The sequence below is a fragment of the Centruroides sculpturatus genome, unplaced genomic scaffold, assembly GCF_000671375.1.
Source record: "Centruroides sculpturatus isolate CEXI.00-Female unplaced genomic scaffold, Cexi_2.0 scaffold499, whole genome shotgun sequence".
Classification (NCBI taxonomy): Eukaryota; Metazoa; Arthropoda; class Arachnida; order Scorpiones; family Buthidae; genus Centruroides; species Centruroides sculpturatus.
The window spans coordinates 347,644-366,148 of NW_019384801.1; the positions used below are offsets into that span (position 1 = coordinate 347,644).

The 18,505-nt window shown below is 33.5% G+C and overlaps 1 protein-coding gene across 1 annotated transcript in view; it reads left to right on the forward strand.

Annotated features, from left to right (window-relative positions):
• Positions 1-1,215: 1,215 nt before the first annotated feature.
• Positions 1,216-18,505, forward strand: part of LOC111629538 (organic cation transporter protein-like) — a 49,856-nt gene continuing 32,566 nt past the window's right edge. The window contains exons 1-6 of the mRNA XM_023373455.1: positions 1,216-1,260; positions 3,235-3,597; positions 3,660-3,763; positions 3,842-3,996; positions 10,069-10,237; positions 10,298-10,445. Of these exons, the coding sequence (XP_023229223.1) occupies positions 1,216-1,260; positions 3,235-3,597; positions 3,660-3,763; positions 3,842-3,996; positions 10,069-10,237; positions 10,298-10,445 (984 nt within the window). The remainder of the gene's footprint in view (positions 1,261-3,234; positions 3,598-3,659; positions 3,764-3,841; positions 3,997-10,068; positions 10,238-10,297; positions 10,446-18,505) is intronic.

Below are 18,505 nucleotides of genomic sequence, written 5' to 3' on the forward strand. Positions count from 1 at the left end.
GTAGAATTTAATATATATTTCCTTCTATCGAAAATTTTTAAAAATACTTTAAAATAATTAATAATTAAAATAGTAATAAACACATTTGAATTTTTTTACGATAAAAAAACAAGCGGAGTTGTGCAGTAAATTCTTTAAAAAATATATTTTGTATTATTTTAATATTACTATCGTCTGTCCGGTTGTTTATCTGTCTCTTTTTAATCTCAGGAATGGAGTTAGATAGATGAACGACGGCACCAGGTATGGAAACCAAATAGGAATAACGCCCTGTTTAAATGTATGCGAACTTCCAATGCATGCCGGAAATCACGTGATTTCAGTTCAAAATTTTTCCCAAAAAAAATTAGATAGATGACAGGCAGGATTCTGTTGATAGTAAAAAAGTATGATGTATAGGGACAACTCGTTACTAATTTCATACATTTTGACTTAAATAAATTTAAAATATGATTAAAAATTGTCCGGCATTGTGATGATGTAACAATAAAATACAATGGACTGAGTCAATACAGCGATAAAAGGAACTTAATTTGCATCAGATCTAAATTTTTCTAAAAATTTAAATCATTATACGTAGCAATATTTTCGTTATCATTGTAGAATACTTTTTAAATTTACTTCTACACTCAAATCATATTAATGTATAAATTTCACGTCAGTTTCCATTATTTAACCTGATTCAGGTGTTTTAATATTTATTCTTTAGTAAAAAGATGAATATTAAAATAGCTGTATAAGTTTAAATCATGCATGCCTCATTTAGCATCATTTTACAGCTTTTTTTAAAAGCCTTTATACAAAATTACACATAAAAGTAGTAAGTTTTATTTGTAATTTTGTATAAAGGCTTTAAAATAAGTGTAAAATTATGATAAATGAGGAAAATAGAGAAAAGGGTGCAAAAGTAGATTTATAGGCAACAGGAATAATTGTTAATAATCTAAGCTGTACACGATTCCTTGCATATAAAAATTATAAAGAATTATTATTACAACACTAAATTTAACTTTTAGTTAATCACCCATACTCGTACACATTGACACACTTCTTTTATTTTATTTTTTTCTTTTGTAAACTGTTGTATATTATAGATAATTAAATATCATTTCGTTTTTTGATTGGTAGCGACAAAACAAAACGATTACACTATTGTTATTTTTTATGTAGGATCTTGTTCCATTTTTAAATCATACAACTTTAATAAACAACACCATGGATACAACGATAGAATACACAAACGGCTCGCCTGATGTTGAGGTAAGAATTATATTTACATTTACATAACTGTTAATATTTAAAGTGTATTTATACATATTGAATATATATCCATTGTAATGAGTCTAAATGACGTATCACCAAGATTGTGTTACTTTCCCCGGTGTTATGTAGACTTAACATGGGAAATTATTTTAAATCGTGTCAAATTTGACCCTCCAAGTTTTTGCAAATCTCCACGTGTTTAGACCCCCTGAATCCAAAAAAGTGAAAAGAACGGCAGAAAATTCCTTGATTACGTAGGTATATATGTATGTATGTTTGTGTGGATGTTTGTGTTTGTGTGTGTGTGTGTATTCACTGTACTTCGCTGAATATCTCGATATGCAGAAAAAATTTATTTTATGACATTTATGGTGTGCGAACCGAGGGGGCAGAGCGAGAGCTTCTCCCCACTTACCGGCTTGGCTGTCAGAGAATGGCTATAGGAGGGCAAAAGAGTGGGAGGCGTAAGGAGTTGGAAGTCGTGACAAGGTGTCCAGATAACTACACGGGTTAACCAATACTAACACATGTAATAAACAAATAAGAGATTATACATATCAAAGACAATAAATATAACACACGCGTAATATAATAAAAACGTATCCTATATTCTAACCTAACCTAACGCTAAAGATCGAGAGAGGGACCTCTCCAAGAGGTCGTTTAGGAGAGAGAGAAAATACTGGCAAGGGTTTACCTCGTAGGATGCGATCTTTCCATATAGGGCGTTGATAGGACGCACTGGGATCAGTCACTGAAGTTCCAGTCGAAGTTCCCTTGGATGGCAATATGGAGTAATGGACGGGATAGATGTCTTCGATGACATTGTCGAGGTCTTCCTCAGCTGTCCGGAGGGGTTTCTTCGGCGTTAGCTCCTCAGCTAATCGCCCGGAGGAATAAATTCGACCCCTTTATATACCTGATCAGCGTGGGAAAAATTCTGGGATTTCGTTGACGTTGTTTGTCAGTTCTCCCTGATTTATTACCGTCTCCCCCGCCGTAGAAAAATTCATTGCCTTATTTGGTCATTTCTTGTCGGGTCGCTCGGACTTATGGGGGGTCACGGGACATCGCGGTCCCTCGTCGATGACCTTAATGACTAATCTCTCTGCATCGTCATACGCCTTTCTGTCTCTTATTGGACATTTATTTAAACAACGCAGTTATCTCGTAGGCAAGCGATCCCCTGGAGGGGGGTGGTCCCTCTTCGGACGACGAAAGTTACCCTCGCTTACTACGCAGTTAGTGTGAAAATAAAAAATAGTGTCCGTATTCTCACAATGGTATGTGAGGGCGTCGAGACTATTAAACTTTGGTCGAAGGAATAATGAGATAAAGGGCGTCGTGTATATCTCCATTAGGTTCAGATATAATGTCGATTTTATTCGTATTAGCATTTATACTTTTTTATAAAAAGTTATCCCTACCCTCCAGTTTAAGATTATTGTCATTTTTTAGTATTTAAAAATATAAAAACTTTTTATAACAAAATCTCATAAGAGATGATACCACAGGCAATTNATAAATGTATGTATGTTTGTGTGGATGTTTGTGTTTGTGTGTGTGTGTATTCACTGTACTTCGCTAAATATCTCGATATGCAGAAAACATTTATTTTATGATATTTATGGTATGTGAGAGCGTCGATACTTTTAAACTTTAATCGAAGGAATAATGAGATAAAGAGCGTCGTGTATATCTCCGTTAGGTTCAGACATAATGTCGATTTTATTCGTATTAGCATTTATACTTTTTTATAGAAATTTATCCCTACCCTCCAGTTTAAGATTATTGTCATTTTTTAGTATTTAAAAATATAAAAACTTTTTATAACAAAATCTCATAAGAGATGATACCACAGGCAATAATATTAAATTGTATTGTAATTAAGATTATAGAAGGTATTTTCTTAAATAATCTTTCATAATAGCCGGAAAAGTTATGCAATTCGTTGCTGAATGTTTTTGATAGGAAACGGCGAAAGAATTTCAAGACTTTACAGACATTATCGGTACATTTGGAAGATGGCAGAAGATTTTATTCGCGATATACGTGTGGTTTGTCATAGGTGCAGCATCAAACAATTTAAATTGGCCCTTCTTGGCGTACAAGGTGGATTATTGGTGCGCGAGAACACCGAAATACGTGAACTTGACCGTTGAAGAGTGGAAAAATATCAGCGCACCTCTGGAGATCAGAAACGGGAGAAAAACGCACAGTCGATGCGAAGTATACGATATTGACGATACCAAATACGGAAAGAACTTTTCAAAGATTCCTTGTCGCTCGTGGGAATACGATCATTTACAATATAAAAACAGTGTCATTCAAAAGGTAACAATAAAAACTTTTCATTTACATATATATTCGATGATTGATTTTATTTGAATTTTCAGTGGAATTTAGTTTGCGAAAGTTCTTGGTTGAGTTCTCTCGCCGGCTCTTCTTACTTCGTAGGATTTCTTGTATCCGCTGTTGTATCTGGTCAGATATCCGATAGGTCTGAAAAATTGTCTTTAATTTCATTTAAAATGTTTTAGTTTTAAAATACATATTGATTATATCAATATTTACGTAGATATGGCAGAAGACCAGTGATAATATCGGGACTCGTGCTTCATATAACGTTTGGGATTCTTTGTTCATTTTCTCCATACTACTGGATGTTTACTGTATCTCGTTTCTTCTTATGTGCAGGAATTACAGCAAGTAATCTGACTTTCTATATATATGGTAAGTCATAATTTGAATTTATACACTGAATGAAATAACAACATACTTTGGCAATGTTCACATATACACTACAATATAGACTAAATGTCCAAAATGTTTATGTCGAGAATATAAAAATAACAATCATAGCGACTTACTTAGTTTATTTTACGTGTAATAATTTCGAATTTTGTAATTCGGCAGTTCTGTATTACTAGTAGCCTGGGACGCCCCCTAGTGGGGGTTATTTACAAATTTCCATGAGACNCTTAGTTTATTTTACGTGTAATAATTTCGAATTTTGTAATTCGGCAGTTCTGTATTACTAGTAGCCTGGGACGCCCCCTAGTGGGGGTTATTTACAAATTTCCATGAGACACGGTTGCTTTGACTTTTTTGTTCCTATCAACATGCTGTACAGCTCTGTTGAAGTCCCAATGGTAAGATTTACCCTTCGAATGAAGAGGTCGCGACCCCCCAAACTGTAGCCACTGTGCGAACAATAAAGTCAAAGGAACCATATTCCTCCCCTACTCGCGACCTTTCGCGAGATATAAGCCCCTGAAATAATAAATTCCTATTACAAATATACTGAATTATTTGTATTGTTATATTGACCAAATAATAATTAATGGGCCAAATAAATAATAATAATTTATATTGTTCATTTAAATAATAATTAAAATTGTTAATTTGAATGTTTGAAATATGACACACGATAGGGGCACCTCTAGTTTCCGTTATCAAATGGTTACGGGACAGACGGACACCCGTTGAATGGGTTATATATATAAATTCTGTTGTATACATAAATTACTTTTAACAATTTTAACTTGTTCCAATTACAAAAAGTTAGAGAACGTTATTAATACACATGGATGCATTACAGAATAGTTGAATTGCTTCTATTAGTAGAGAAGATGGTATTATGTAACCCCATTTTTATTATAGTGAATTTTAAATCCTTGTTATCATGTCTAACTCTCATAAGTACACACACATTGTTTTGCTAAATGTTTATAATTGGGTTTTTTTAGTGTAACTATAAGTATGCTTTTTGAAGCTTCTGTACAAAAAGTCGGAAAGTAGGCTTAGGAAAACCGTGTAGTAATATGGAACCACTGTATGTTTTCAAAAAATGCTGTAATGTATCCAAAAACAAATCGGATGGTACAAAGAATGTTGAATAATTACAAAATTATTTACTCCAATGTACTTTATCGCAAAATGATTTAATAATAATAATAATAATAACTATCCCATGGTCACCACCTGGTGGTGGTGAGAGAGCCCAGTAATTTTACTGAACCATAGAGCAATGCAGGCTGGAGCACAAGCTCCTGATAAGGACACCCATGCCAGTAAGTTCTATGGAGAAGAATAAAACTAAGAGTGTCACATCCACATTCTGGTGGAGATATTTATCATGGTAGTAACCAGTTCAAAGTGTGATACCGGCTCGGATGTCGCTCGGGTTAAGAAAGACCGCGTTCGTGGGTTAGGCAGAGTCTCACGTTCGAAAAATAAGCCACAGTCTCCCTTGGTCATTTTTGGCGAAAGCAGCGCCGGCCCAAGCATCGCTAATGCAATGCCCTCAACAGATGTGAGGAACCAACCTAGCCTTGGAGTTTCTGTGGCAATGCATCCACGGACCACAAAGGCTGAAAAAACCATGCCAACGGATGAAATGGACATCAGAAATGAACGAGTTTATTATCCGTACTTAATATGCAATCACAAAACTCGAAACAAACATTACAGCATACAGATAACAACTACACCATAGATAAACACAACAATAACCTCATTTCACTGTCACTGAACAAAGGGTTGTTAATCAGAAAAGAAAATTATACTTCTTACAAAAAGCAATTGAACTTATCAAACAACAGGTTGCTGATCAAACACATCAACAGACAGAGACATTTAACATTATTATTGAAGATCGCGTAACCTGTCAGGATAATCCGGCAACAAGCATAGATAGTAGCACGCATACAACAACTACCACTAATGACACTACAGGCACATTCTCATTGATCACTGATAACGCAGACATAGAATTAGTTAATACGCTTTCACTTATATTTCAGCAAACACTTACTAAATATACTGGTACAGATCCTACACAAAGACCACGAATACCAAAAATCAACACGTCAAAGGAAGTAGGAAAACATTAAATTATGTAAACACTCACTTACTACCAAACTACATTCATTCAATTTCTGTACTTTCTGACATTCATACATTAATTTATTCTGGGGCAGTCACTATAGTAACACACCATGGTTTGAAAATACAATCAGTCAGACACACACAAAACAAAATCCTATCACAAGCGTGCCTTGCAGAAAAGAATAGAAACACAAATAAATGACATTAGACAGTAATTAAGCAGGCTGACACAATACACTAAAAACAACATAACACCCAAATTAATGAAACAACTCAAAAACATTTTCAAGAAAATCAAAACTCACACTAAACATGAACATCACAACACACATTACAGAATACATCGATACACTAAAACAAAAACTTGCAGCCAAAGCACATAGACTCAAACGGTACAAAAAATGTACACTACGAAAACAACAAAATAAGTTATTTACGAACAACAAAAAAACTTTTACAGACAAATCATTACCAAAACAAACACTGATACACAGCACAGTGGCACGCCAAAACAAGAAGAACTCACAACTTATTGGTCTTCTCCTTGGTCCAATGCTGTTACACACAATGATGTTGCAAGCTGGATCGAGGAGGAAAACAGAAACTTGCACATCATACCAACTATGCCCTGTGCTGAAATAAACGTACTGTACACGATATCTGCTACACTATTAACAGAATGCACAACTGGAAGACACCTGGTGTAGAACACATTCACAATTTCTGGTACAAAAAGTTTACATCACTGCACCAGAAACTAGCCAAACATCTAACACACATCATCATCAATCCACAAGACACGCCAAAATTTCTTACTCAGGGCATCACCTACATGAAACCTAAAAACAACAACACTACAGACTCCACACAATACAGACCAACTACATGTCTTCCAACACTCTACAAATTATTGACATCCTGTATAACAAGCAATATATACAAACAACCTGAAAATCACGACATACTTATAGAACAAGAAAAAGGTTGCCGTAGAAATCACAGGGAATGCAAAGAACAGTTACTCAGATTCAGTCATTCTACGGCAAGCACACAAACAACACAGAAACATACACATAGCATATATAGTAGAATATGTAGCAGCCAACTCTGTCGAACACAGAGTTGGCTGCTACATATTCTACACATGTAAAAAATACATTTATCACTCATTGCATTCTTCCAAAACAATATAAACTTGATAACAACACTACATCTCAAGATTAGTAACACTTCCATACAAACAAACGAAATATTCATTAGGCAAGGAATTTTTCAAGGAGATTCCTTGAGTCCTCTCTGGTTCTGCCTAGTCCTGAAACCATTATCCAACATGTTAAACAACACGCAATATAGCTACAATATCAGACATGAAAAAAACAACACAGTTTATGCTGTCACATCTGATGTACATGGACAACATAAAACTTTATGCATCCACACAAAAACAACTTCAGCAGCTTCTACAAATCACACACTCATACACCAAGGACATACAAATGGAGTTTGGCTTAGACAATTGCAGAAAACTTCACATAGAAAATTAATTCTGAAAAAAGAAAATTTTGCACTTGAAAATGGAGACGTTATTGAATCCATGGAAGAGGGCGAGTTCTACAAGTATTTAGAATTCCAACAGGCCAAAGTAACAGAACATACACAAATAAAGCAAAGATTAATTAAATAATACCAAAGTAGGTTAAATTCTATCCTCGGAACATAGTTAAATGCAAAACACAAAGTTAAAAGAATAAACACATATGTCGTCCCAATACTCCCATACTCTTTTGGAGTTATACATTGGACTCACACATATCTTAATTAATTAAGCAACTCCAAAGGAAAACAAGAACAACACTTACTAACCATAAACAACATCATCCTAAATCCGCCATAAAAAGATGGCGTCACGATGACGGACGCCATCACGATGATAGACCCTTCCATGTCAAGATGGGGAATGTGGCCTGATTGACATTATAAACATTCACTACAAACAAATACAATCACTGCGAGAGTTTTTCTACAAGAAACGAGAACCACCACGGTTACATAAAGCAGTAACTCTAGCAGAATCAAATAACACATCATTAAATTTACACTCACATCATACACACATGACACAACATATAAAAAGCGTAGACACCATCAAGCAACGTGGGCTCGAAAGGGACTCCATGGCAGGCATCCTTATGACCTGGCCCAGGATTTTGTTGACAAATCTGCGTCAAACAGCTGGTTAGATCGGGGATGTTTTTTTGGGGAGACGGAAGGATTCATGATTGCCATACAAGATCAGGTCATAAATACTAAAAAATACAGAAAACACATACTCAAAGATACAACACTCACAAATGACACATGCAGAAAATGTCACATCATGCCAGAAACTATACAACACATTACTTCTAGATGCAAGCTCTTGGCACACATTATTTACACAGACATAATAAAGTATCAAATATAATACACCAAGAACTTGCAAACACAAATTATTAGACATCCACGAACTATACTACAAATACATTCCACAGACAGTATTGGAAAACAACACGCACAAAACTTACTACGACAGAGCCATAATTACAGATAAAACAATTTACCACAACAGACGAGACATCACACTCATTGACAAATACAATAGAATCACATACATTATAGACATGGCCATTCCAAACACTCACAATGTACAAAACACATGCACTGAAAAAATTAGCAAGTATACAGAACTCGCCCAGGAAATAAGGTATTTGTGGAAAATGGAAAGGGTGCTTTTTGTACCTGTCGTTCTCTCCTGTACAGGTGTGATACCACACACACTACACAAAAGCCTGGGAACATTACAATTGAATAGAAATACATACATCACACTAGAGAAGACCACTGTATTTAATACATGTCACATTGTTATGAAATTCCTCAATACAGACAAAGACACAATTATTTAATTTTAGTTTTTGGTTGCTATGCCTTGACTCTGGTCCAGCATAGAACACAGTCACCGGTGTAAATTGAGAATAACCCACTAAACCAGCATAATAATAATAATGAAGAAATGTACAAAGAAAAACTAATCATTTACAAAAATCACAAATATAATGCTTCCATACCGATAGGTATCTATTTTTACTTTTTTCATTCATCTACCATATATTTTTACCAAAATTATTTTATGGTTTGAATTTTTTAATAATACGGAACCCCAGAGGAGACGGGTTCCATATTAATAAAAGCACCAATGGGGTCCGTATTTCATGCATCGCTATCTCGAATTAACTTATGTCTGTCAAGGCAAAACTTTAAAAAACGTCAACATCACACAGATTAATATGTACCCCTAAGGCTCTGGAATGGAATACGTGCACCAGTGAACCTACAACTATACGATTTATATTTTAGAAATAAATAAATTCACTTACCATTCAAATCTTTCGAACTTTGAAAAACACAAATACGCTAACTCACTACGGACGACTGTTTAACTGAAGTGAAACGGGTTTTCCCCTTGCTATGGATGTCTGTCTAGTGCAGTTCAGACACAATCGGCTACAGTTCGCCTTTATCATTAGTTTGAAATGGAGGGGTTCCATAATACCTGCACGATTCCATAATAGCACTTTCCCCTCTATAATTAATATCAAAATTCACTGGCTTCAATGCAAGGAAATCTCATATTTTCGAACAAGTATGTAAAGTTAACTTTATGAGGGTCTTGCTTAATGAACTTAATATAATATAAGTTCATGTCATTCAACTGAAGTACGTGTATTTAATGCAGATTGCCATGAAGTCAACACGCATTTACTGTGGACAAGTCGTATGCAAATTTCCGTGTGAACATTATATTTAAGTTGAAATTTCACATACAATGTTTTTGTAAATATAACGTTAACAATACTAAATTATCTTTGTGTATAGTTATGGAATTGGTCAGACCAACCTACAGAGAAAAGGTAATAGTAATTAACAGTTTCTTTTATACCACGGGGACATTTTTACTTAACGGAGTATCTTGGTTCCTCAAAGATTGGACTTATATTCAATTATGCTGCATTTTGCCATCCATTATAACGCTCCTGTTCATCAGGTAACGTTCATTTAATATTTTAATTGTTTTTATATGTTATGAAAATATGTTTTGCATTAGTTATATACCAGAGTCTCCAAGATGGCTGCTAACTCACGGTCGATTACGTAAAGCCGAAGACGTTATACGAAACATAACAGAAAAGAATAAAAGACACACCGACGATTTATCCGAAATTATTGAAGAACTCTATTGGAAAATTAGAACGGTAAACCGATTTTAATAATACAGAGCTTGCCATTTCTACTAAAAGACGATGATTTGAAGTAATAGAATAATGATTTTTTCAAAATATTTGTAAACGTCATTTGACTGAAGTTATCCGAAATAACTGTTGAATTGGAATTTTAAAAATAAATTCAGTTTTTCTTTGGAAATGGAATAGTAAATGGGATGTAAGTTAGAACGGTAAACCGATTTTAATAATACAGAGCTTGCCATTTCTACTAAAAGACGATGATTTGAAGTAATAGAATAATGATTTTTTCAAAATATTTGTAAACAATCATTTGACTGAAGTTATCCGAAATAACTGTTGAATTGGAATTTTAAAAATAAATTCAGTTTTTCTTTGGAAATGGAATAGTAAATGGGATGTAAGTATTGGCGGAGAAGGTTTCGGTGTCAGCCTTCAGTTTTTAGAACAAGAGGCTGAGGCCTTAAAAACTACAAACAGGAAAATCCAGGTTTTTCACAAATGACCTCTGTCAGAAATGTGTTCCTCACAATACATCTTTTTCCTTCTGTTGTGATAGAAAAACGATGAATTAGATTAAACATGTTTTTTACTGACCACGGTTGAAGGAGTCAAAATCGGGTATAAATCGTATATAACCATTTCTGATATGTTTCTGTCTGCTGTACAAGATAAATAAAAACAGTATGTAAAGGCTTTCATATATTTTTTCAGCTGTTTTTGTCAAATTAATTGCCTGATAAAGTTCAGTGTTATTGCAATTTTCATTTCGTTTCACATTTTATGTTGATCCTCTTTATATTAAATTTTGACTAATTAACTAATCATTTAATTAATTGTTATGGTCTTTTATGAAAACATAGTTACTTTTGTACGTTTTTTTGTCAAAACTAAAAGTTGCGATAGATTTGTTGCAATCTTATTTAATTGCAGATGTACGGAAGATTTAAGCCTTCCTATTTACATAATATAATAATAATATAAATAAATAAAATAAAATCATCCTTAATGCAGTCGGCATTCCCATGTTAATAAATGGCCTTATAAATACTCTCCTGAAAAGTCTACTTGTGTATAATAAATATGTAATCAATCTATATAAAAATCTTCTTTACTAGATACTGTTTTTTTCTATTGTATGTGTTCTTACTGTTACAGAATGAAGATAGAAAGAAAATAAACTTTTTGCACTTGATCAAGAATAAAGAGTTACGCAAGATTACTTTCCTCCTGTACATCTTATGGTAAGCAATTTTTATAAGTTTTCGATATGTTCGCGTATTAAATAATTATTCATCAATAACAGATAATTCTGTGAATTTTTTAAATTTATGCAAATAATAAATTGTATTATATCTCTCAAAATTGAATTGTAAATTAAAACCTGTATTAGTAGAACGGTTTTACATTACAAATAAAGTGAAATACCGCAATACATTACCTTCTTTTAGCTTATCTTAATAAATTAAATACACTACTGAATCTCTTCTTCTACTTTCAGGTTAGTAATAATATTTGACCTCTATGCATTAACATTGAATGCAGATATCACAGGAGGAAACGTTTTTCTGTTTTTCCTCATATATTCCTCGTTACAATATTGTGTTTCTGGTGTGTTGAACATTATTTTACCTCGCTTTGGAAGAAGACATATTTTGATGTTTGGATACCTTTCAGTAGGCATCACTTCGTTGCTGATAACAGCTGTTCCAGACGGTAAACATCAATATTGTTAATTATTAGTTTAGTTTTACTATAAACAACATGAAATTATAATTCAAAAAGTATATAATTTTGTTTTGAAACGTCTTAGCATTTACGATCTCATCGCGATTCTGAATATTACGGTCTTTTTAACACAGATCTTATATGGCTGAGGGTTGCCTTGCTAGTGTTGTGCACATTCTGCATATCGATTGAAGCATGTACAATATATGGATATACTTTAGAATTGTACCCGACTGTAGTTCGTAACGTAGGTATGGGATCGTGTTCTACATTTGCAAGAATCGGAGCGATCGCTGCACCTTTTATGAAGGATCTTGTAGGACTTCACACTGATCTTTAACATTGATTAATTTATTAATACTACTTTATAATATAATGTTATTGTATTGGTCACAGAGCGAAAAGGTGAACTGGAGCATTCCTTTTATTATAGTAGGTGTATTGACTCTTTCGTCTGGTTTGTGCATTTTGCCTTTACCCGAGACCAAAGATATTCGTTTGCATGATATTATTGTCAAGTAAGAAATTATTACGAAATTTTTTAGAAAATAATTACATTTTATAATATTATTCTCACTTAATTGACTCAAGTAAGATTTGTAGAAATATATTTTTAATTATTTATACAAATATAAGAAAATGTGTTGTTAAATTTTTTCAGAAATACAGCAGAAAATGAAGAGAAATAAAAAACCATAGAAAAGAAGAAAGAAATAAAAAACCATAGAAAAGAAGAATGAAATAAATTACTATTTCAAAACGAGAAAATCATTTAATGTTAAAAACATATAATAATTATTGCACGAAAAAAACTTTATTTTACATGGAAAATTATTTATTTATGGTGAGAATAAATAATGTAGTGTTATTTAAAGAATATGTAATTTAGTGGCCAGTAGTATTGCCAGGAAGGACTTTGTATACAAACAAGAGTGAAATGTTGTGTCGTAGATTTGTTTTAAAATTCTTTTCACATATGAAAATATGGTATTGCATTTATTATTTTAGAAAGAATAAAAACTACAAAAATAAAATGTCTGTAGATGATTTTTTCAATTTAAAAAAACGTTTTTAAAAAAATTATAAAAATATAAAAAATCGCACCATAAATAAATATATATATATTTGTTACTAATACAAGATAATTTAAGACAACCGCAACTGAAAAACCATCTTAAAACACATATAGCTGGTGATATATGTAAACCATTAGTAGTACGTCATNCGGACACTGGAAGGATACTAATGGTCTGCATATATCACCAGCTTTATGTGTTTTATGTTGAATTTTGAGTTGCGGTTGTCTTAAAATATGTTGTATAAGTAACAAATATATATATATATTTGTTACTTATACAAGATACAAATATATATGTAAGTACTTTATATATAAGTACAAATATATATAAGTTTGCTACTTATAAGTAACAAATATATATATTCAAAGGAAACCCACGCTATAACAATTGACGCTGACGTTAGTAAATTGGTCAAATACGAGTATAAAATAAAAGGTACAGAAACTTTCTTGCCAGTATAATTTAAAGTATTTGTAAGTGTTTCTGTAATATACATATGTGAGAACCGAGGGGGTATAGAGCCGAGCTTTTCCCCACTTATCGGCTTCGTTGTCAGAGATGGCTTGGGAAAATGAATGGGAGGGGTAGCGAGGTCGTGACAAGGTGTCGGTCGTACTGAAGGATGACACATTATTAAAATTAGGAATAACATATTTAATTAATAACAAACGATTCAGATACATTCAAATTCAATCAAGATAAAAATTGTAAAAATAAAATAAAAAAATAACTCCGCGTCGCGACAAGAATAGACAGTCGTTGTCCGTCTTTTCAGTCGGGACCTCCGTATGTCCTCCATCCTGTCTGTTAGCTTTCTAAAATCTAACCTAAAACCGAGAGAGAGGGAAGTAAAAATTTTTCTGTCTTTACCTTGGTTATAGTGGCCATCAAGGACTGCGAGGATTTATAGTCGTGGAGCAGTGGGTTCCACGGGTGCTGGCTTTAGTGTTTTTTCCCGGCGATCGCCCAGGGATGCGAGTGCGATCCCTTTTCATTTACGTTACAGAAGGGGAAGTATTTGGGGGATAAAATCTGATGCAATCGCAAGCTTAACTTGCGTCCAGCGGTTTTTATGTTATTTGTCAAAAACGAACGTCTCTTTAAATTTATTACCCCTTTCTTTTTATTCTGACATCTTCTCAATCATAAATTTGTCAAACTCTCTGATTCAATGATTGGAGGTAACTAAGGTCAGAATATGTCTCACAACCTTAGTAATAATCATTGCCTTATTTCGTCATTTAGATAGACTTTCTCATCTGTTCGATCGGACTTAGAGGGGAGCACGAGGGTTTGTTGTACCCTGGCCGGTGACCTTTTTGGTTACCCTCTAGACAGTAACAGGTGGTTGTTGATGCTACTTAGTTGTACATCGTATCTAAGGTGAAACTGAATGATCGCCTGTTGTCAGAGGAGACGTTCCTCGGACGTTTAGGACGTCTTTGAAAGTTTAGCGGTCACCCTAAGAAGTGACGCAGTAAATAGAGAGGTCAAAAGGTCAACTTCAAAGGTCAAAGGTCCTTAAGTATAAATACACCAATGACACATAAAACGTTTAGATACGGACGAATTGCATCCAAAAGAGAATATTCCATAAATAATTAATAGATTTACACTGATTATCCACGTAAGGTTAATACTTATTTCCTTGCTTTCTTTTTATTTTAATTAGTTGCGAGGAAAATATTCAAATATTGATTGACATAATGGAAATTTTATAGTAATCTAATTTCAAAATTCATTAAGTTATATTTATCAGTTTGGACAGTAAATATTAAAACTTTTAAAGAATGTGAATGACTAAAAAACATGTTATAATTAGTGTGCTGTACAAGTAGTGTATGAAAGTTATTTCCGTAGACCATCATTGACAAAATCGATATTCTTAACAATTTCTAAAAGCAGTAATTCAATCACCCCATTCTCCACATTGAAAAAAGCTTATTTTTTTATAAATATAATTTCATTCACAATTTCATTATTTATTCACCTTAGAATCATTGAAAAAGAATATTCTAACAATAAATTTATTGTATTTGAATGTTTATAATTAAACTTAAATGCATAGAATGAATAAAAATAATTTAATTCGTTATATGTATTTACGTTTTCAATTTAGATGAAAATAATAAACAGACAATGTAATTTCACCACAACATCTCAGGTTAAACACTACTTTTCCCGCACAACAGTCGGACTACTGCAAAGAAAGTAAGATAAGAAATAGGTCCAACATCAACTTATAATTTCCCAGTTGTTACGTATATGTAATAAGAAAATGTATTGGAATCGTGGAATTTACTTTCCGAGATTTGGAAAATCTCCATGTTTTTGACCTACGGAACTCACAATGATATAAAAACGACAAAAAAAATCTGTGGATGTATGTTTCTGTGAGAACCGAGGAGGTATGACTACGTCGTACCTCCGTGGATCGTCTTTCAAGTCGGAGGGACTTGCTCACTTGTCAGAGATGGCTTAAATTTTTAGTTTATCCCGATGGAACGGGACTAAATTTTTTCGGGTCTCGTCGAGTGTAGGAGGGAGGAGTGCCGTCGGTAAGGTGACAGGCAATATGCGAGTAAAAGAGGACACCAATTTAACAAGGAAACAACGATTTATTAGCTACCTATATAGACGGTATAATAACTATTATCGACGGAAAATTCTGAGTCCCTAAAACGCAAAGGGCCGACAGAGAGTTCACAAAAATTTGTTCTATACCTGTTTATGTCGATAGTTATCTTTGAGGATAATAGTATTTTATCCAACACAGTAGGACCAGGACACAATATTAAAAGAAATTGTAGGTGACGTTTGATGAACGACTCCCCCGAGAGGGGAAGCAAGTGGCTTTTATAGTTTCGTCGTGGGAGAATGGTCATGTGATTAATTGTTGTGAGGTAAAAGGTACTCGGATGGGTCAAAGTTGTCCCCGGGACCATGCTAACTATCAACTTTGGAGTTGGAATGTGAGATTATTTTCGAAGTGGACGGATGTTTACTTTAAACGAAAGGAGAGATCGGAATTTTTCTCTTTTTTAAGTTAGGTTTTAGTTTAAGTTTAAAGAAAATTTTAATTGAGGTTTTTGGGAAAATACAGGACTTTAATCGAAAAATAATCGGTAAAAATTCCGGATATCACATTTCTATGTGTTGGCGTCAGTTTTTTTTTAATATCTAAGGATCAGATAAAGATACAGAAACGAAATTTAAAATGGTAACTTGTAACCTTTTTCAGGTGGATTGGCATTCTACACTTGAAGATTACAGTAAACTGGCATAGTAGACTATACCAGTTTGATTTTCCTGTTGACTTCTGGAAGTAGTGAGCCAGATTTGGGTATTACAGTAGAACCTCGATTATCCGGACCTCTATTATCCGGATTTTCGATTATCCGGATTGTTCAAAATAAACAAAAATTTTACGAATTTGCTTATTTGCACTTTGCGAATTACGACACTGTTTATGTACGTGATGAAATGCATAACTTTTTTTGTTTCAACAACGTCTCACCCAGCACAGTGGTTGTAAACTCTTAAATATATTTTACGTAGTAATAAAAATATAACTTGACATACGTATTTATAAATAATTTATATTCAAATTACATCATTTCTATGACCAAGGGCGGCGTAAGGCATGGACGACGTGGGCCACCGCCTATGCCTCGCGGTCCGAAGGGCCTCGCGCCTCGAAGGTTTATGCATTACTTAAAAGCCGCGAACGCGACGAAAAAATTTTACTCGTCATAAAACGATAAATAGTTTGTCAAATTTTTATTCATAAAAATGCAGTTTCAACTGCTTTTTATTTTATAAAATCCGTCTTCTTGCGCCACCAGAGGGCCTTTTAAACAATAGGTAGTCTGTTAGCGTTGGTCAGTAGTAGTCCAAATTCAATACGAACGTTTGTTTCTTGAAAATTTGATCACGATTTAAATACAGTATTTACTTTTAATATTACCGATATGCCATCGAAAAGAAAACGTGTTGTATTATCATTAAAAGACAAATTAAAGTATTTGTTTCGATTATCCGGATTTTCCCTTATCCGAACTACCTTCATCCCCAGTTAGTCCGGATAATCGAGGTTCTACTGTACTTGTCCCAGGTATATATACTCATCTATCGTTTCTAGTATGGTGTCGTTGTTATATCTTGTTATCTACTAGTTTTTTGTATATCATTTTTATTTTCGCCAGGTACATTTTAAGGCCAATTTCATTGTTACATGCGTTTAAATCACTGATTACTTAATGTAGTTCTGCAAAAACTTTAGCTATCAGGACGATATCGTCAGTGAATCTTAAATGGTTGAGGTGTTCTTTCCCTATAGATAGACTTTTGTTCTTCCAGTCTATTTTACAGAACACATTTTCTAGAGTTCCTGGAGAATATATATATTTTTTATCGAATACCTTCGGCAGTGGGAAATTCCGGAGTGTCATCATATATTCCGACTTTAGCTTTTGTTTCTCTATATGTGTTGGCTAGTGTTTGTATGTATGGTTTGTCAATTCCTTGAATGGTTAAACCCTCTTTTATCGGCCTGTAATATATGGAATCGAAATCCTTTCCGACGTCGGTGAAGGCTAGTGCCAATGGTATTCGATATTCATCGGTTCGGTTTAATAATTTTCTCTGTGTTTGTATATGGTCCATGGTACTGAAATCATTTCTAAAGCTAACCTCTTCCTATAGATGAAGAAAATCGACGATTCTCAGACGATATTTGTGCCATTGCTTTTATAGTTACGTGTAGTAAAACACTAAAAAAGATGGATAGTGTTACTTCACCAACCAAAAAAGTATGAACGTGAAACAAAGAAATTTTTGATAAGACAACATAAAATTGTAAAGACAGCACGCATTGCAAAAAGATCATAAAAAAACTAAATAATACAATAATTATTTAAACTTTATAATGTAGATTGAATAAATAAGCTAAATTCAGAAATAAAAGACTAGATCTAGTTCTAAAAGACTAAAAGAATAATACCGATAAGCAAACATACGAAAGCTAGAGCGAAAGTATCGATGGTGCAAGAAAGTATCGATCTTTCACCGGGTGCAAGAATTAGGTCTTTTTATATTCTTTTTATATATATATATATTTTTTTTTATATTTATAATTTATATTCAGTATTTCAACAACCATAGTAGTTGTTATATAACACCTACCGCTGAGAATGATGAGAATTGCCGAGAATAAAACAAACCATTTTCAATTTCATCAATTTTCTGGAACGTTTGCAATCGTTC